Source organism: Falco punctatus (genome assembly GCF_963210335.1).
Source record: "Falco punctatus genome assembly, chromosome: 8".
NCBI classification, from domain to species: Eukaryota; Metazoa; Chordata; class Aves; order Falconiformes; family Falconidae; genus Falco; species Falco punctatus.
The window spans coordinates 2340783-2361979 of NC_137588.1; the positions used below are offsets into that span (position 1 = coordinate 2340783).

Here is a 21197-nt window from a genome sequence, read left to right on the forward strand (position 1 = left end):
TCAATTACAACCTCAATTCTGATCTGAAATATTCAAAAAACCAAAACAGCATGAACAGAGATTTGTATTAACATTTACACAAAGAAAACCGTTAAACATCAGTCTGTTTGATGAAAGAATCAAGGTTAACAAAATTTTAGGAAACATTTCCCCTTCTAAAAATTATGGTACACCATCACAAATTAAAAACTGCTTACCTTCCTAGGAACTTGGATAGTATCTCGGTTCAGTAAGTTAGAGGTTACTTTCCCCCCAAAAGCAAGTAACCACAAAGGTTAAGCCTTCTGACCTAGTTCTAAGTGGTACGGACACAAGTACCAGTGAACACAGGACAATAATACTGCTAACTTTAAAATACTCTTGTTGGTCTCATTAGGTGTTTTAAAATACTGTGGCAGACCTTAAACTATGAATACGCAACTTCTTCTTTCCTTTTCCTTTCAGAAACACACATTTCCTTTCTTTTATTTAACAGAAAGTCTCAAGACTCTGTTTCGGGATGCCCCTCATATTCAAGTCAAGATACCTCTGCATCACTGAACATTTATTTGTTGATACTTGTCAAACAGTTCTTTGAAAATTCTATATTCCATGAAATTACAGTTAAGAATAAAAGGTAAAGAGACTGTACTTACATGTGGCAACAGATGGAGTAGTGCATCTCCACTCATTGTTCCTACAGCCAGAGCTACCAAGAAAGTTAGAAGAAATTTGAAGCACCATTGGTTAATGATGGGAATCAAGATCACACCTAGCAAGGAAAGCAGGCTAATGACGGTGATAGAGATGATACCACAAAACCAGGCTGTGGGAAGAAATGAACACAGAAAGGTTATCAGAACAATACTTGTAAAACTTTTAAGACTGATAAATGACTTTCAGCTATCTCTTAAGAAGGTGACTTTCCTTTAACTCAAGTTGTGTCATTGTTCATTCAAAAGTGCTGAAAAATAGGAAAGCAGTACTGAAGTCCACAACAAAAAACACAGAGGCTGGTTCAGAGTACAGTGGAATATAGTGAAAGACATCAGAAGGCAATCAGCTAAAACCAGCAATTCTTCCTGACTCTGAGTTCCAGGCTTAGCTCTGTAGCCCTTGATGAAACACAAAAAGCAAAAGATTCCATGTTGGAACAAAAACATCTCTGGTACTTAACTAGGGCTCTGCAAGCACTAAGTTAATATTTAACATTTGTTTTTTACACAATTCTGATGCAAAATTTCCTGAAATCAATATTGCCCCTCCTTTGTTAGAAGCAACATGCTCGGTTAGGCATCATTCTTTTCACCTGGCGCTTTGAAACACATTTTTATTCACGAGAAGTAAGACAACCTTTGACAGAGAAATTTTAAAAGTCAAGTGCTATAGTAAGAGCTTGAAGAGCTGAAAGCAACTTGCTACCAACAAAAAGCAGTATCTCTTTTTTTCTGAGAACTTCTACTGTTGTCATTAGATGAAAAAGTGATAATGGGATATGGTACACTCAAGATAATCCTGTTAATAAGGGAAGATGTGCAAATCCCTGTATGATACAGAAAAGAAGAAATTACACAAGAAACAGATCTTACGAGCAAAACAACATGGCGCTTCCAGTCAGCATCTCACCTAATAAAAATATTTTTTCTTCTGCTTTTCCAACTCATCAGTAAGGCTACGAATTAAAAACTGTTGGGTTTTCTTCCCCTCTATCTCTACTTCTCTATCACTTTCCTCGTTTCTTCCCATCACAGAAGTCAAAGACCAATAAGTAAAAACTGATAATTCCAACAATACAGTTCAAAAGGTTCACAGTCCCAAAGACAGGAGTAGTTAGTTGGTGCTTCTATTTTACAAACATTAACTGTTTGGGCCGAGATCTTTCATGAACATCATTTCCTCAATCTGAACTCCCCCCGCCGCCCCCATCCCCTTTATTTTAAAGCAGGGGTCCTCAAACTACGGCCCATGGGCCACATACAGCCCCCCAGGGTCCTCAGTCTGGCCCCCCGTATTTACAGAACCCCCCCCCCGCCCCCCCCGCCGGGGGTTGTGGGGGGGGAAACCAAGCAGCCGCAGATGACTGCCTGCCACTGCATCCGCGCCGGCCCCCTGGTTAAAGGTTTGAGGACCCCTGTTTTAAACTTTTAGCCTAAACACTTCAGGGTTTTCCCAGGCTTTTTCCTTGCTTCATTTTTAATCAAAAACGTCTACACAGTTTGGCAACTTCCATTAAAGTTAACAATTCCTGATTTAAAATCATTAGCATCTCCACGCTTCAGTGCATAATCTGATTTCTCTTTACATCTATGAAGGTCCACTCGCCTTTGATTCAGGGGGGAAAATGTCCTGGGAAATGGGGGGGAAGGAGAGGAGAGGAGACAGGAGGAGTGAGGATGTTGTAGCTGCTCCATGAATCTTGTAATTTAGCAGTCAAATGTTCCATGAATTCCGTCTGTACCAAAAATGCTACAAATCAGATGTGACAAGACTGCCAGTGGACCTGCGGCTGCTGCAGGCCTGGTGGCTCAGCACCAAAACTTACAATATCTGCCAGTTAAAATTTTATTTTGGGACATTCACCCTTACACAGTCTGTAGCTGTCGTTCCACGACAGTGCAGAAATGGAAACCATCCAATTCAAATGCAAAGGGTCCAAGAGCATACCCACCAGGAAAACCTGATGGGAAAAAGCTTTAGAAAGCATGCGGCATGCACCGAAATGCATACTGACATCAAGGGGAAAAGGGAAAGCTGGTAAAAAAGGCAAAGGCTGCCATCAGATGGGAACTAAAAGAACAGAGACTGGAAAATGAGAATAAAAAGCAGGTCTGGAGTGGGAGCAGGACCCTGCCGACCAAACTACCACTACTACGCAGCCTGGGTTCATCCCCAGCGCGCTTCAATCACAGACGCTGGATTTACAGGCTCTGCTGAAAGAAACACCATACATGGACTTGTAATTCAATACTGTATCGTGCATGCATGCACAAGTAGCCCAAATAAAAATTACACAGTCATCTGGCAGGACACTGGATCTCCAACCTGGACACAGACATTATGACATTAAATGCCAGGTTAGATGAGCAACAGCCTTACATGGAGACAAATGGAGATTATGCAAACTAGCTTCGGTTTCATATATCCTAGCATAGATTTGGCAAACGCCTCTCTGAAGGGCTTACATACTCTTAGGAATGATACAGCATCTAAACGTGGCACCACGATTAAGATGAGGTACATGAGACCTAGCGTACGGAGTCTGTGCATCTCTCAGATCTTGGTTGCCAGCTTCTGCCTCTGTTTAAACTCTTAAAAAACGCTATGGAACCCAAATTATCAGCAAAAGGTTGCTGTCAAGTCAATGACAAAACAGTCACTATATACAAAAGCTGTGCAAGACCCCACAATTACATATATGTACGAACACTCTTACCAAAAGGACTACTGAGGAAGAGGTATGACAAAATTCTGACAGAGAATTTTATTGAAGGACTTCATTGAACTGCAGTGTTCAAAACACTAAAATATTATGGAAGTGGAACTCATATGCAAATAGTATGAACACTGCAAGAGCTCTTAAATTATTCAAGATCCTGGTGTGTAACACTCCTAGGGATACTGTATAAAGCCTGGTCAATGAGGTGAAGTTATTATGCACTGGCTTATAAAATATTTCTGTGGAAAAACCAAGAGGGAGGTGACCAAACAATTTCTTCAGTAAGGGACCTCTGTTCAGACAGTGGGTGGCAAACAAAAGAGAGCTGCTGCAGCAGGCACCTGGCAGGCTGCGGGCGGCTCGGGCACTGCGGGCTGTAACGGGAGCGCAGGCTAACAGAAAGGCTCCACCAAAGCAAAGCCTTCCTGGGGTCGGGCGCAGCAAGCTCCAGGGAACTCTGGCATCTGCACAGGCAGATTTACAAGACAAATCTGATCTGAAAAACTTTTGATCAACAGCTCTAACTGATCTCCATGTTTAAAGAAAATTGCTTGCTGTGTACTTGTACCATTTCTGTTAGCTTGACTCCTAGTGGGGGGGTGCCTTTCTTCTCAAGGTAAGTTGTTTAGGAGCCCTCAACGGTAACGATGCCACCCCTTCCAACAGGCACACTGTGAAAGCTCAGCTGTGTGTATAAGCCCTTGAAAATCCTCTATTAGAGGATGTTATAGAAAGAAAACCCAACACAGCTTCGCACGCTTTTAGTCATCGGTTAATTAATTACATCGCTTTAGAGAACTGCACTGTCAGAACTCACAGAAACCTTACAGGTTAGTATTGATGAATAGAAGCGACACTGGTATGTAAGTTCTGTTGAAAGTTGAAAGCTTTAATTAAAACCAAAGAAAACCACAGAAAGCCAGTGTTTAAAAATGTCTGCATCCTCCTGATTTGGCAAATATTTCTATCTAAAAATGTTTACATTTGCCTGGGTAAGCAGACATTCTCATTTTAGTAGAATCCTACAACCTGCAGGTTAAGTTACTCTATGACTGACAATTGTCCTACACCTCCCACAATCCCCACATACCAGTTATGATTTCTTATTTTGTGATTTACTTCCTTACTTAAGAAGGGAAAATGATTATTACACCAACTGAAGTCCCACTGCAGTCAATACAACAGTATCCAGGAAACTGCTACCATCACCTCATCAAGCTGATCCAGTTTAGAGGTTACTGTTTGTTTTCAGAGCCAAATCAGTAAGTTAAAACCCAATTTTTTTACAATTAACTGGCAAATACTTATATTCAAGATATTAGATGCTGTGAAACATGTTAAATGCTCACAATAAGCTTCACTACTTTTGCAAATTAACTCTCTTAAAATGTTGAAGGTCTTCAAGCTGAGTTATTCATCAGCTCCCTTACTCATTCAAGAAAAGAAAATTCTTTTAAAAAGAATCACTCATCTGTAGAAACTTCTAATTAAACTGGTTCAAAGCATGTGCGACATGGCGGTTTTGTACATGGTTTCAACATTTTAATTGGCAGAAGTTGGCAAATCCTCTTGGTAATAAGGCAGGGGTCAGCTCTTACTACAATGAGACTACCCCACAAAACAAACTGCTGCCATATAAAACACACAATATATTCCATTTACAGATACCTTTTAACAGTTAACAAGATAGCAGCTGTGTCACTATAGGAGACTTATGCGTAACAAGTTAATTATTTTAATGACTCCAGCATTGTTAAGAAAAATTACCAGCAATATGTTCTTTCCAACAGTCATCAACATCTATGAGAATGTAGTCTAGTCACTTAAAACTTTATATCTAATGATGCTAATTAAGAACCTATGTCCTAATCAATAGTCACAATTAGCAATATTTTTAAAACATGGACACTGTACCCAGTATTTTTTAGATTTTTAATATTTCACCACAGCTAAACATCTGTCAACAGTTCCATTATAATTTATGACAGATAGCAGTAGTAACCATATATTTTAAAAGTATACTCATCATGAAATCACAACAACGGATGCTGCCCTTAAAGTAACTGCTTTAACAAGAGTAAAAATATTTTAGCTTAGAACTATGGTAAGAAGAAAAAAAAAAAAAATCTCTACTGATTTTTACTCTAGGCACACACACAAAAAATTAAAACTGCCAACAGAGGATTTTGATTGAATACTTCTTGTATGCTTAAGAGAGGAGTAGTATAGAATAACCGACACTGGAAATCAGGAAAGAGAAGTGTTGTGAGAAACAGCAATTTAAGTGCTCTTGTATCTTGCTTAAGTCTCTTTATTTCCTAAGTTCACAAAACACTCTGGATGTTGTATCTACAAATTTGCATCACTGCTACAATACAAAAATGGTAGCACCTGAAATCTTGTTTTCCAGTGAATGAGCCATGATGACGGTGCTGTTCTCTATTCCTGAATGAATACATCCAGGTAAAATTTATTAAGAAAATCTGGGCCAAAGTAACACTGCAACTTTCCAACTTTGAGATAAACACGTGGACTGCCTCAGTCATACCAAGAGAAAAACATATTTTAAATGATGGAAATAATCCAGACTGCAGGTGGGACTTGCTCCTTAGAGGTCCTTCTAGCTCCAAAGGTTCTGTCCCTGCAAGAGTCCAACCTCCTCAGGTATGTGGGAATAAACCAGGCCAACATGCCTGGACCACCGGCCCAATGCCAGGACATTAGGCCTCAATGACAGAACACCAAAAAAAAAAAAAAGAAATAAAAATAAGCAAACATGAAATAAAAAGTGAAAATAATGGAAAAGGATTAAAAGGTACAAGAAAGAAAGGTATGGCTCCCTGAGCCATGGTTACATAGGAGAAGCTATTATACCTGCAAACAGGGTACTCTGTCTCCTCACTTGAAGTAGCATGCTGTCTCAAATTTCTTCTAACACACGAAACTTCAACTATTCATTTACTCTAGTCAATGCTAAGTTGTATGACATTTCAAACTTTGAAGTTAATATTTACAATGCAAAGTAATTTTGAAGGCTTTAGATGTTGCACACCTACCTGATGCACCTGTTTTATCTTTATTTTCCATTGACGCATTTTTACTTTTCATAAAATCTTCAAGCTCATCATAATGTACAATACAAAGCCGCCTCTCGATCTGGTACAGCAACGCAGGGCACATGTATATAAACAATTCAGGAGAGATTGGAGAGCTGGTTTCCAGGCCATAGTGCCTTAGCAGCTGGGTGACGTTTAAACACTGCAAGCAAATTGTACAAATTAAATACGAAAGCAACTATTTCATTAAAAACTACAGTTATGGAAAATTTAGCATACAATTTAAGAACACAAAAGAGAAAATCTGGCCCACAACATCCCACCAGTACTAAAACATGTCTAAACTGATCCAGGTGGTTTATGAGGGGGAAGAAACAGTAAAAATATCTGCCCAGCAAACTCAGTCTCCAAACGCCTATATAATTTCTGATAAATGTCAATGAAAATTAGTTTATATATTCTTTACCATCACAGAATACAAGCAATGAAGAAAGAGCAATAGGAAAGGAGCGGAAGAACATACAGCCAAAATAGGTTTTCTAACACTTCTTTACCTGCCAACCTTCTGTGCTTGCAGCTTCACGTTTTAATTCACTGAAAACCTCAAACTCGGCACTCACTCCATCCTCTCCTATCCTGACTTCTAGCTAAAAGCCATGGTACCAAACTGTCCTGCTTTTGCAGGTAACTATAGGGCGGAAGGGGAAGTCTGTTTATGGTCCTGGCAGAAACAACAGATGCTGAAGGGAGAAACGGAAGAGCTTACGCCAAGCACAGTGCTACAGAAGCTACGTCTACCTTGCTTCATGATCTCTTAGGACAAAGAAATTAGAAGCATGTTGAAAAGATGCAGGTGCCTCTCTTTGGAAAGAGTCTGTGCAGTTTCCAAGAATGTTAACGATCTTAAATTCAGAAAGAAGTCCAGAAAAGGTAGGTGTCTGTCTGGGAAGTATTCATGAATACTGGGAAGGGAGACCCCCCACCTGTAGCAGGGTATCTCAGAAACCTTTAAGGATCTCCTTTATACAGATAAATAGGCTAGAAGATCGATTGCTGAGAAAAGATGGGTGAGAAGCCAACAGAAATGAAAACCCCTACAGTAAGCACACAAGGGGGGCAGGGACCTCCAGTGCTCGCACTCCACTACTCGTATTACGCAGCGGCCGCGGAGGTGCTGCCGTGCTACTTGTGAGCGTGCACCTTCAACTGCTCCCTAGCACAGCGGAAGCCGACTTACCGGTTCTCCATTTCACACTCACCTCTTCATGATCATGTTCGTCTTCATTGCGATCCTTGTGACTATGCGCTGAAGAAAGAGTATGTTTTCTGACACTAATCTGCTTATGAGGTGCCTCTCGCTTGCTGGTATGGTGGTGTCCATCCTCATTACCTAAACTGGAATCTTGATGTCCATGACTAGAACGATCACTGCTGTGTTCATGATGGTGCACATGCAAGTGAGATGCATCATGTACGTGATCATGTTTATGAACACGATTGTGCTCATACTGATCACCTGAATCATGATCTGGGGCATAATCCCGGGTAGCATCTCCTGAAGGCTCACTGATCTTCTTTTGCTTCTTCTTCTGTTTCCGTTGTTTTCTTTCTGGCTGATCCTGAGTTGTGTTTGTCTCTGTTGAAGGTTCATGGTTCTGTTCTCCATGTTCGCTATGACCAACTGAATCGTTACGAGAATGATGTGTACCATTATGGTCATGATGATGTAGACGAGGGTGGTGGTGATGGTGATGGCGGCTCTGGTCGTGCATGTGTTTGCCATCATCTTTTACTGATGGCACTACTGCGTCTCTCTCAGGGTCACATTTACGGTTTCTCTTTGCAGCCATACCAACCACGGTTTGGTTTTCCGAATCTGCGTGGCTATGAGGATGGTTATGAGAGTGAGAATGCTTTCCCTCCTGTATTTCTAAAGCATATAAGTGAGAAACATGATCATGGCCAATATCATCATGACTGATCATCACTACCTTTACCTCTCCTAAACCAAGGCTAATTAACAGTCTTTCCAGGCCAAAAAAAGATAATCTTCCATTTTCACCATAACGCTCAAAAATCTTTTCAATGTAGTATTTCTGTTCATTTTCAGCTTCCAACGTTGAAAATTTACTCGGCACAGATTCTGTTCCTCCATTCTGGAAGTAGGATGCATTTGAGATCTGATAGTCATTATGGTAGTGTACACGTTCCTCTTTAGGACCATGGTCATGTCCACCTTCATGGCAATGATTGCACTGATGAAAGACAAATGTCAGCAAACAAATGATGCAAAATTTTGTGTGCATGTGTACCTTCATCTCTGTTTCCTACAAGAAACACAAGGGGAAGCACTTAGGCGTAAAAGCAATCTCAACATTTGTACTACACCAGTATCAGTACTGGTACCAGTCTGGTACTCATTGGTACCAACTGAATGACTTGCAAATCTGTTTAGATACTGGTATTAACAGAATGACAATTGCAGGATTTTTACTGCAGAAATTGTGCTTATGTACTTTTCTTATCCAACAGTAAGATAGGCTCCATGTGTTTCAGAGATGCACTCTTACACAGCATACTTACGAGCCAGTTAAAAGAAAAAGATCAACTCTTACAGTCAGTCATATAATTTTTTGTGTGTATTTTCAGAGGCACCTATGCTTATGATAACCTGTAAGATTGGAAATCTTGTTAAAACACAGGTTATAAAAGAATAAAAATTATTTAAAACCAACAGTTCTGTATTTTCTTATTTATGGGGATGACAGGCTGATAATAAGTTGAAAACCCACACATCATTTGTTCTCTTATATGCTGCTAAAATACCTCCACTAAACACACACACAATTCCCTATTTTCATTGATAATTAGCGATTATAAAATAAGTTGCCATTAAAAAACTTCAATGTGTTGCTTAAATGTTCATATTTTAGTATTTTTTTAGTACTTTCACTTCCATTGAGTTACTGATTTCAAAGATCTACATGGATGTTAATTTAAAAATAAGGATATACAGAAAACGTCTGTTTATGCAACTCAAAAATACTGTTCATGCTGACAGTCTAGCTCAAATTAGCTAGTACTGATTTTTAGAATTTGTATCATCTAGACAATGTGGCTTTCAATTTAGTATTAAACGTAAGAACCTTACTATTCAACATCAGGTAATGACGAGGACATGGCAGAAGTCTTGTGTTCAGAGTTGAAAACAATTCATTATTTTACAAAACTTGACAGGTTTATTTTGTTTACATCTGCTAGCAAAAAAAATTCGTAAAACTGAAATAATTGTTATAAAAGAAGCTTCTAAGAAAAAGAATTTCCAGGTTTATGTAAAAACGTTATAAAACTAAAATGCTGAAGATAAGCGAAGAGCTGTACTTTATGACTTGTATTTGCTAGAGACTTATATTGGGTAGAGAACAACCTCTAAAATACATGGGTTTTTTTTTTGGGGGGGGGGGAGAATCCTTTAAATCCTTTAAACGCTCCCAGGGGTTTCTAGCAACACTTAAATTGCTCTGCCTGGTACCAAGCCAAATAAAACACGTACCATTTACAACTGCTCTGCTAGATAGATGCAGTAGATCATCAAGCCCTCCTATCGGCAAGGGAGCAGACACCTAAAAGAAGGCAGCACGGAACTTCCCCATCGATCTGAACAGTTGAATTACTTTATTTTGAACAAGTTCAAGAGAGTTAACTAAAGTAGATAAAAGAAACAAGTGCAGAAGTAGGGCTTTTTACACGTAACTCGTTAAATTTAGAATATGACTGAGAAGGAAAGGAGAGCTGAGAGGACAGGAGCTGCAGCCACCCTGCTTTCCATACACTCAGATGCTACCAAAACACTGCAGCAAATGCAAGGATGTAAGGGACCAGGAAAACAGGTGAGTATGCTTCCAGCTCCTTCTACACCGAAAGCAGCTTTAGTTCCTTCTGTGCACCTTGACTACAGCTGTGACTGACCCTACGTTACAGGCATGGGTGACCTGGCCAACGCACCCTAAAGTGCTACAGACTTTCAGACAACAAAGGGGAAGTGTAGTTACCCTTCTCAGGCCCACCCCAGCTGCTAACTAAAACATGCTTCATGAAATCAGTCAGGAAGGTGCTTTGCAGCAAACCTCAAACATTGAAGTCCTTTTACGTTTCATAAACCATTACCTTGATGTTTTGTGCTTAAGCACTTGCAACCACATTATTGCACACACAAAAAAATATCTCTTGGAAGCTCCTATACTTGCAGCAGGTTGACAGAGACAAGGAATCAGAGGGAAAAAAAGGGCTACCTTTTAATGACTTTATACAGCAAACAAATGAGTTAACAGAGAAGACTGGTGAAGAAGGCTTTCCTGTTAACCTCTACAAATACAAAAGATGAAAATTCACTTTTCACTGGAGTTTCAAATGCTTGCAAGATTAAAGAAAAAAAAAAGTAAACTCTCTTTTGCAATACTGACCCAGTTACAAACATAAGATCAGAAGAATATCTATCAAATGGAAGCATCTGTATCAAGAGTAGATGCCAGAGACATCAGATAGGTTAATGGGTAATCATTGTATACTGCTGCTTTACTTTTATTCACAGCTGTTCAATCACCTGTCTGGAATGACCCCAGTTTGCCTCCAGTTCAATCACCCACATTCCAGTTACTGATTTAAGGTCTGACAAACGTTTTCAAGTAATTTAGTACTTTTGAGTTCATCCCCAGAATTTCCTGAGGTCTTGCTTTCATATAGTCTTTCTCCCTCACAGACTCTGTTTAAGGCATCCTTAATGTTCTTTTGAATACACCACTGGGATTAGTACCAAAACATTAAAAGCATCTCAAAGCACCTTCCAGAACCTTTTTCTGTTCTCCTTAGATGTAACAGGTAAGTACAGAGTTGTTATTGACGGAGCAAAAAGAAACAGGTTGCAAATCTTTATCTGAGAGTCACTGGACTGAGCCAGCCCCTAGACCGTATACTGTCTGGGAACGCATGCCATAACCTTTAAATGAAGAACATATGCTCTCCCTCACACAGGCTGAGAACCTGGGCTCTGTGACTTACATCATCCCAGAGGGCAGAAACATTCTGGCAGTAAGGAAAGGTACGGGATCAGGAATGTGGCTGGTGGCAGATCAACAGAGCTCCGCATTTCTATAGGAACATGCTGATTTTCATCAACCGAGGATTTACAATGTTGAATGTTACTTAATGTGAAGAGCAGGTTCAGGATCTGGAATAAGCAGTTAAGGTACATGCAAGACAGGTGAAAGCCCTGGGGGAAAGATGAACTTCCATACGCTTGCACAGAGGCCAGCAGCAGCAGGTAAGTACACATGGTATACTGTAATGCTCTAGCAAACTGTTCAGTATCTTAACTTCAGCATCTCAGTACTGAAAACAGCATCTGAAGTTTAAGTAAAATTCAGTTACTCAAAGGGTACTACTTCTGCAGGTAAGACACCTTTCCTCCCCTTTTGCCACATAGTGGTAACATAACCAGAGCAAGTGAAGTCAAATCATTCCCATTTAAAGAAGCACAACCCGGACTGAAATATCTCTACCAGGAAATTCATGACTCAAGCATGATCATAATCCTTTTCACAACCTCGTGATCTTTTTCATGTGACTGTCTCATACAATACTACTAATACATTACTTTGAAACTTTAGTCATGCATCCCTAATTGTGGCATTCAGCTTTGAACGGTACCTTTTCTCCATGCCCTAGTGGTTAAAACCATTTGTAACCTATGATCATGATTCATTGCTGAAAAACATGAGCTAAGCATTATCAGACCAATTTCAAAATCAATTAGATGTCTCACTGTTTTCAATTAAAATAGTAATAACCCTAGCACAATATTTTAAATCATCTATTATGTCATCTTCTGTACCTGCTGTTGTAATTTTTGCTACAGAATAAAGATGCTTACAAAAAAAATGCACTCATCGTAAAAAATCTCAAAGAACTCCTAAGAGAACAGATTATTTATTTGTTTCTTTTTAAGCAAGCTTTGTTAATTCTCTAGGCAACCGTAAAGAGCTGTCACCTCTCGGGCAGCTTTCGCATGTGTACAACACGGGAGAGCCGCAGCCCCAGCTCCGCCCATACCAGCGGCGCAGGGCTGTGCGTGCCTGGCCTCAACAACAGGGCATGACTCCCAAATCCCCCGCAAGTGCGGACGGGCAGCCCGCGGACAAGGCTGCGCCGCTTCTGCCGATGGCTGCTGCCAGCCTCTGCCTCGCTGCCTTCCCTCCTGCGGCGCCCGCGGCCCCGTGCAGCGCTGGGGAAGGGGCTGCAGCGCTGGGGAAGGGGCTGCAGCGCTGGGGAAGGGGCTGCAGCGCTGGGGAAGGGGCTGCAGCCGCGGGGCAGCGCCCGGGCCCGGCGCTGGGAAGTGGCCCCCGGCCGCGCCAGCCCAGTGCCCGCCCACCAACGGCGTGCGCCCCGGGGGACGGGGGTGGCGGCTGCTTGGTTTGGGCTTCGCAGCCTTTTTCATCCTTTGCCTTGGCTCCCCGACGCTTCCCCGCAGTGCCTACTGTTTCAGCCGTGCCTCTTCTGTAGCCCTTCGTTTTCGAAAAGCCTTCATGTAAAGCCTGCAGTATGCACATGGCACTGGCACTGAACGTGGCTTTGGAATTTTTGAATCACCGGAACTGATTTCTGGGATATGATCGTAATCGCCAGCTGCTTCACTGAGACTAGAAAACTAGTTCAAGAGTTAGGCTTTCCTTAAAACAAACTTGGGTTCAAATAATGTAGTCATTCAGAGCCTGAACCCAACTGAAAGTCACATCTCTCATTTTAGCACCTGCAAGCCAGATGCTATAGCATTTTCTGTCGGCACACAACGCTGACTAGGATGTTTTAAATGCCCAACTTTCCCCCACCCCCCCCACCCCCCCCACCCCGTCTGCTCCCAGCAATCTTAATAACCTGAAATACTTGTAACAGAAGTGCACTGGACTTCCCCCCTTCCCATGCTCCCTCCTGAGTCATTTTCGTTTCTCTCCCTTTTTGTTCAACTTCCTTTCCTTACTTTCTCTGAAGAATGTTCTGCTTCCCCCCCCCCCACCCCCCCTTCCCTATCTGCAGACGAGAACTTTAAAAAAATGTCTTAAGACTCCTCTCAGCAGTCACTCAGCTTGAATGCCAGCAGTAAAGCACCTCAGCAAGACTTCATGGGCAACCAGAACTGTCACACCACACACCACCACCCAACACATGCTTCAGCTAAGGTAACACACAACTGAGAAAGACTAAAGGTGTTAAAAATAAAGCAAAAGCAATGTTCTCACCAACCCAAGATACTGCCCTCTCTGTAAAGAGCTGCTCAGAGTAACAGCTCTGTAAGAAATGGGTTTGTTTCTTTTTAAGAGAAATATTCTTTGAAATAAAACTACTGACTACATAAAGACAGTTTTTACTACAATTCCTGAAAATCCGAATTCTTTCTTATATTGCAGGTATTTATTCCAACATACACACAGGAGAGATACCTGCAGCCCCCCACCACTTCCACTCCAGCAACTCTGCAGTATTTCATACTAATATTCAGTTAAAAAAAAGCCTAGAATCTGAAAATCCAAGCCCTTTATTTCCTAAATTTCAAGTTTCTAACAAATGCCAGAATATCAAGTCCTACTAACCTAGCCCACATTATTATGATAAATTATTTTTTAAAAATTACTGTGAAATTTAAAATACTGCTGTTACTGGAAGGCACTTTAAGAAAGCCATAAAAACATTTCATTAAATAACAGTCTCTTTTTGTTTTACCAGGCTTAAGCTGACATCAGCTTCTGGACATACAAATAGGAAAACATGCTGCAGATCTAGAAAGTTACAATTAACAATTTCTAACTTTAGTTCTCACCCATCTCCTGTATTTTCCTCCCTCTTCAATTTCAATGAAACCCAGGTTTGTGGATTTAAGTAAAACTCATTCATTTGAAAATCTACAGCCCAGTAGGAGGGGCTCGTTGTAAGAACAGACCATTAACTAACTGATCCAAGCTATATCTGCTAAGTTAATACCAGATAAGACTTAAACAGTACAGAAGGCATTTATGCATAACTGAACACCCCATGGAATTTTTTTTAAAATCTGAAATGTGAAGTACTTAAAGTGCCAAATCCCAAGCATACTAGAAAATGATCCTAAAGTAGCAATCTACTCGCTCAGTTATCCAGAAAGGGGCACTGATTTTATTTTGAACGTAAAAAACCCTGGACATACTTCTTTAAAAGGCACGCCAGTTACTTATAAGAAGTTGCTGAGTACAGACTCCTTCTCAGAGCTCAGAAGAATGTAAAAATATCAAAACAGCTGGAAGTTCTGCAAGTCTTAGTTCTGGTTAACAGGAATTAATTTTCAGTTCTTCATATATAAACCGTATGTAGACCATAGAACATCTATTAATGCACAAAATTGATAATGGAGCTGGTTTGCTTTTGTGCCAATATTGTACTGTTTAACTAGGTCCTATTAAGATACCAGTGCTTGTAAAAATGGAATACTTGAAAGGAAGAACCAGTTACACCTGCATTTTAAGATTTTATTTTTCCGCTGAAAGTAAGCAAATGTTTTTGGTTGAACTAAGGCTGAAGTTCAACAAATATTTTAAGATGCTGCTGCTGTACTTAAAGCTGCGGTTCTGCCCTCCCCCACTGCCTCATTCATTCCTTCCCATTCCCACAGACCCATTTTTGTATACCAGCACATTTGTTTGCTGATCTGTTCGCTATGCAGCTGTACAACTAGATTCTGCTGAAAAATAGCCTAGAAAAAGAAACAAAGATTATTTTCAAGACAGATTACTTTTCCTATCTGGTTCATTGTGCAGCTGCACAAACACCCCCCTGTCCGAAAGCAACCTTGCTTTTGGTGGCAACACCAACACCAGCTTACAGACTAGGCTGATCTGCAGCCTAACAGAGTATTTTGGCAATAGCACAAATAAAACAACTGGCCACCTCAAAATGTATTCAAATAACACTGAAAAAACAGCAGTGAATAAATTTCCTATTGAAAGCCATTTGACAACAGCTTCTCCAACTCCCCCCACAGTACAGAATACAGTAATGTTTGCTATCAAATGTTACAACCAGTTGTTATAGAAAGAATAAAAATACTGCAAACTGCTACACATATTTCATCCTAGTGGTATGTTAAAATACTTGCAGTATGTTAAAAGGCATTAAAGGCATCTCTTTGGTATGTGTTTAATTCCTACACTATTACAATAAAAAACCCTCTATCACAGCTACAATTCAGAAAAGGAATCACACATGTCTACTCTTAAGCTGATGACTTCTCTCACTTCAGAAAAAGATTATCAAAACTATCAAGTGTAAAAAGTCCATTGAAAAGTGGGACCAGGGCATGTGTTGTTTGGTTTTTTTACCTGTGATGTGCCAAATTAGTGCCTGGTAGTTTATGATTAAAATTATTAAAGTCCATTTCTAGAATGCAGAATTTGCAAATTTCTTACTTGATAAACATATACCGTTAATTCAAATCTGTATTTTGAAATAGATTTAATTAATGAATGACTGTCACAGACTTTTATAAAGGCCCTCTATCAACATGCCATTCAAATAATTCTTAGCAAACTCATTCTGTCAGAGTACAAACCCAGAGAACTACTACTATTCTTATGCAAGAACACAGCCTTCTTTTCCTAAAGGAAATTTGGGAGACAACAGGCAGCCTCTGAAACCACTCACATCCTGCATTAGTGGGCTCCCAAAGCCGTCTTTGTTCGGTAATTGTGGGAGACAAAGGTGTTCGTAAAGACATCTCAGCAGATTCAGGAGTAACGCTTAACCAGTCTGATGCACAACATAAAATCGTCCTAAATATTACAACAGGCAGATCCACCAAGGAAACGCCCCACTGAACCAAAATGTGTAACTTCCATCACATTCCAAGTAAGACCTCAACAGAAATCACAACACTGCCTGGCTCTTGCTTATTTTAGCCATAGATATTGTTAAAACAGGTCTGTGTGATGATCGAGGCAACCACTCAAACTGATGCAAATACTGGTTGGCTTCAAAAATCACTCACCATGAATTACTGATCTTTTTTAACAAGGCATTAAAGCAACTTTGAAGGGACACAACTTTGAGGCAAATGAATGAAAATGTAGTATTTAATACCCAGTATTACTCTTACTGCAAGATTAGAGAGAGAAAAGGGGAAAGGAAGCACAATCCTTAGAGCCTTAATCTAAAATGCAAGTAGAGATGTCATCCTAGCCAATCAAATTAAAAAAAATACTGATGGGCTAAAAATCTTACAATCTTAAAAATACCATTATGCATATGTACCTCCCTGTGTCCACCACTGCGCAAGTGCACACGTATTCTAACAGCAACCCAGGCAAGCAAGGACAGATACTATGGAAAGCGAGACTGTTACCAGTTTGGCTAAAGCCATGTTACAATTCGATATATCTAACCTAGACTATGCTGTGTAGCTTTATGATTTGATCTAATATAAAATCCTGGCTTTTACAGCACCTATAATTCGGCACATACTTCTAGTACCTCTCCTGAAGTATGGATGCCCCCCTATCCTTGAGCGTCAGTCACCATGGCTTCTTCCTTTCACTGTAATTTGAAATATAATGATTTTCTGGACCAAGGGCTGATTTGGTTCCATGCTGTTGTGGTCACCATCTGTCTCAGCAGAGTCACTAGGGACATTAATGTTTCCCACGTCACTCCTTGGATCACCGACATCTTTCCTCATCATTGATTATTGTTTTCCCTTGCTATTGGGGCTTTCTTCATTCTATGTGATTCCATTACTTCTCAAGGCTCTCTAATTTCTATAACCCATTTCTGTAAAGAAAGATCTCTTTTTATCAGGAACCCACTACTTCAATATATCCTCCCAATTATGTCAAATGTGTCCATTTCAGTTAATAAGCAAGTGAACCAATTTCTTACGAGTTCTCCAATATTTAAACTTAGAATGGTTTCTACTGTCATACTATGGTACCAGAAACAGTTAAAAAAAATTTACAAAAACGGTGCAACTTGCTGTCTTCAGCCTTTAACACGAGTGATCACTATGTGTATCCCAAAACAAATCCAGTTTGTTGAACGAAGAAGACCATCCTGACTAATCCAGAGTTTTCTCTTTGACAAACGGAAATGGTTTGGCAGTCTAGCACTGAAATTACAGGTTATCAAATTTATCTGAGGAAGATGTTTTATGCTCTCTGCCACTGATAGCTGGAACCAAATGAAAACTAGACTCTACCTCTAAAATCAAAGGGTCAATAGTCAGTTGTGACCATTATTTCACAGGTTGAACTTCAGAAGTATTTAAGAGTCACATAATGTTAACCTGAGTTTCTGTAATAAATGCTGTATTATTCCATATATAGTGGAGTCAACATTTTCTGTTAAAAATATCCCCCCTCCACCCCTCCCTTCCTTTTGCTACTGCACCTGACAGTAGTACATCAGCCCCTTCCAGAGTCTGCTCAGCACATCAGTCATATTCCAAAATACTTCACTGCAATCATACTAAAGCTGTCCATAGTAAATGCATTATGTGATCATGGCTGCACATCTTTCCTACAAAATCAAGCCAATTAAAACTACTGTATTTCAAATTACAGGTTCAACTAATTAACAGACTACAAAACAACCTTGTGGTAGAAGACAGCTTAAACCACCAGCGTATCTGACAGAGATCTATCAAACTGATACACCTCGGCAAAATTAAAGCCTACTGGAAGAACCAGTTAAGAATCAAGACAGTTACAGTCCATCTACACTTCCAAACTTATTTTAACATCTTAAATAGCTCAGTTTAAAATATCATTAAACATAAACAGTATGAGAGTTTAATCCCGAGAACACTTTTGATTCCAGTTAACCACAGCTGAAGACACCTGAACATCTGTGTGGTGTTCAGAGACTCTGAGGCTTTACTTTTCTCACTTCTAGATGCGCAACAATTTCTTGCGAATCCTCTGATCCTCTTCACAGTCAAATGGTACCTCGTCACTAGAATAACATGCTGTCTCCTAGCAGGCCACCTCATCGCCACGTTAAGGAGTTGAAATACTTCAATAAATATTCAATAAATAGGTTGGGTATTTGGCATTCAAACCTGTATTTGGCATCCAGATCTAGCTCATGCTATACCACAGTCCCTGATCAGAGAATTTTTCAGTATAAGGAGAAATCTCATCATCTGATGCCTGAATAATAAAATACCTTTTTAGAAGGTTGAAATACCTTTTTCAGAAATCTGGTGAGACTACCTATGTGTCTTATCTTTGGCCAAAACAGCTTTATCCTGAAAACAAAGAACAACAAATAAGAAAAAATACTAAAAAAGATTTTCCTGTCTGAAGCTAAGTTAACTATTTATAAATTCCTGATTGATGTACTTTCTAGTATTCAGCTTTAACTTTCAGAATGTAAATGTAATGCTTAAAAAGTGACTTTCTGGTAGTAGGACTGTGAGGTAGAAATGGTAAGGATCTCACTTGGCTTATTGTCAAAGAAAGTAAAACCAAAGCAAACCATACCTGCATGCACAGAATAAAAACAGCAGAGCACATGACATGTCATCTCAGTATTTCACTGTTTTCAGTAGTGACATTTGGTAAGTACATGGGCAGAAATTCAGCAAAAAAATTATTTTTTCATACTTAAAATACATTCCTCTTATTTGAAGAACAATGTACTCCTCTCAAGGTTTCACTTGGGAGAATGTTTTATCTATAAAATGTACCGAAGCTACAGTACGAGAGGATTCCAGTAAATTAATTTATCTGTAGAAACTCTCAGAATTTTCCCTAGTGACAATTTGGCTTTTTCACTTTTACTAGTATTTTAAGAATTCCAGAATGGTACATTGCCTTACTCCAAAACACCATTTTAATTTGTCCATAGTCCAATTAACAAAAAAAAAACCCAAAAAACATTAAAATACTAAACTTATATGTTTTTAAGATGTTCTTGGCTTAAACTATACTGCAATTAAACTATGAGAGGTGTTCCTACGTGTCAAAGGCTAAAAAGGTACCATAATAATACACTGTTTCATTAGACCAAGGCAGCCCCTTATTACTGACAGAACAGCAGTTTCTATGGGGAACAGAAGACAAAGCATGGTCTTCAAAGACAGTGAAAGTATTCTTACATCGCCTAGCATAACTGTTTACTGCAATTAATTTGAACCATAAAGTTTGACACAAAGAAAACAGAAGTGAGTAATAATAATTTGCTATAGTGGCTGCATTCTTATTAAGAGTCAGCATAAACCCCTCACATTCCTCTCCCTACTATTGAACATACATAATTAGCAAGAGCCAGCATGAGGATTTTTGCCCAGAGCCACTAAAAATGAAGTTCTGCTGGGACTCTGTACATTACTCTGCAAGATGCAGATGTGTAAACTTAGACTACACACTTCACAAAACTCAAATCTCTTACCTGTAGCACAAAGACAGTAACTGTTTAAAAAATAAAGTTATAGCACGGGAGGAAATTTAAGCTGTTTTTCTTCGACAACATGCAAACACAACAGAAGTCTAGAATATATTACAAGCATCAAGAAATTAGCTATGGGCACATTACAATATAAAGCTAAATTTGGTATATACATGCTGCTGCAACCACTGTATATTTATTGAATAGATGGTATAAGTCTTAAGAGCAACTGGACAATTGAAGCACGGTTAATACAATAAAATGCCTCTGCTAGGCAAGTGCCTCAATGCACCCTTCTGGACAGAAATGACTGAAGGTCTGTCCTTATCCTGTTTACCTATCATATCAGACATTAAATAAATGGGAGTATTTTGTTTATTTTAATTTCAGGATAAAAATGTGGCAGCGCAAGCCTACTCCATTATTCGGGCAGCAGCCAAGTAGCTTATTTCTTAAAACTTTAATGTAAGCTAGTACAATTTAGAATTGTACTTTTAGGCTGAGGTACTGTCTTCTATAGACAGACATTCAGGTCAGCAATAAAATGCTCCTGTGTTCTACAAACAGAACTAGAAAATAAATATGGCATATGGCTTAAATTATATGGTTTGCATATCACAGAGTGACAGTACTTCTCAAGGTAGTGGAGCCCCGAGGAAAAGAGGTCTTTCTTTACAGGAATGGATTACAGAAATTGCATCGAGCCTTGGCAAATGATGTAATTCATCGGTTCAAACAGAGAGTACAATATTCCACTTGATGGTAAAGAAGCTCTTCTGGACTGCTCTGTATATGATAGGAATGAAGTAGTGCCTACAGTGGAAATCCTTACTTGGTGAGACTTCAGATGTGTACCTGCTCACTGTTCCCCCTCACAGGAAACACTCAGTTGTGGTGTGATTAGTTATTTTGCAAGGTGAACTAAACTCATCTTTCAGTTGTACAAATGACATGTGATTACTGTCAGCAACAACCTTAGAACCAGTCACTCTGGGATGCAGTGCTACTCAGTCCTACTTAAAATGCAAATCAACATTAACAAAGATATAAATATTACTCAAAAAACCCAAAACCCCACATCAAGAATCACACTGAGTAATGCCTATTTGAGGAGACTACCTTGGAGATTACATGTGGTTTTGCTTTGATACTCCAAGCCAAGTACGCTGCACATCATTAACAGCAATTGGCTTGGTTAAAAGAGGAACTATTTATAGATATTCAATCACCAGCTGTAAATCAGTTTGAATTTAGTTATCCTTCAG

General features: G+C 39.6%; 1 protein-coding gene across 5 annotated transcripts in view; it reads right to left on the reverse strand.

The window, feature by feature from the left end:
• The window catches only part of SLC39A10 (solute carrier family 39 member 10), a 54608-nt gene that overhangs the window by 14178 nt on the left and 19233 nt on the right, over nucleotides 1-21197 (reverse strand). For 4 of the 5 annotated variants that reach the window (XM_080399366.1, XM_080399367.1, XM_080399368.1 and 1 more), the window contains 3 exons: nucleotides 7731-8798; nucleotides 6472-6673; nucleotides 636-805 (listed from right to left, as the gene is read on the reverse strand). In XM_080399366.1, coding sequence (XP_080255492.1) covers nucleotides 636-805; nucleotides 6472-6673; nucleotides 7731-8789 — 1431 coding nt within the window. In that variant the 5' untranslated portion in view covers nucleotides 8790-8798. The remainder of the gene's footprint in view (nucleotides 1-635; nucleotides 806-6471; nucleotides 6674-7730; nucleotides 8799-21197) is intronic. The other variant, XM_080399369.1, reaches the window with a different exon arrangement.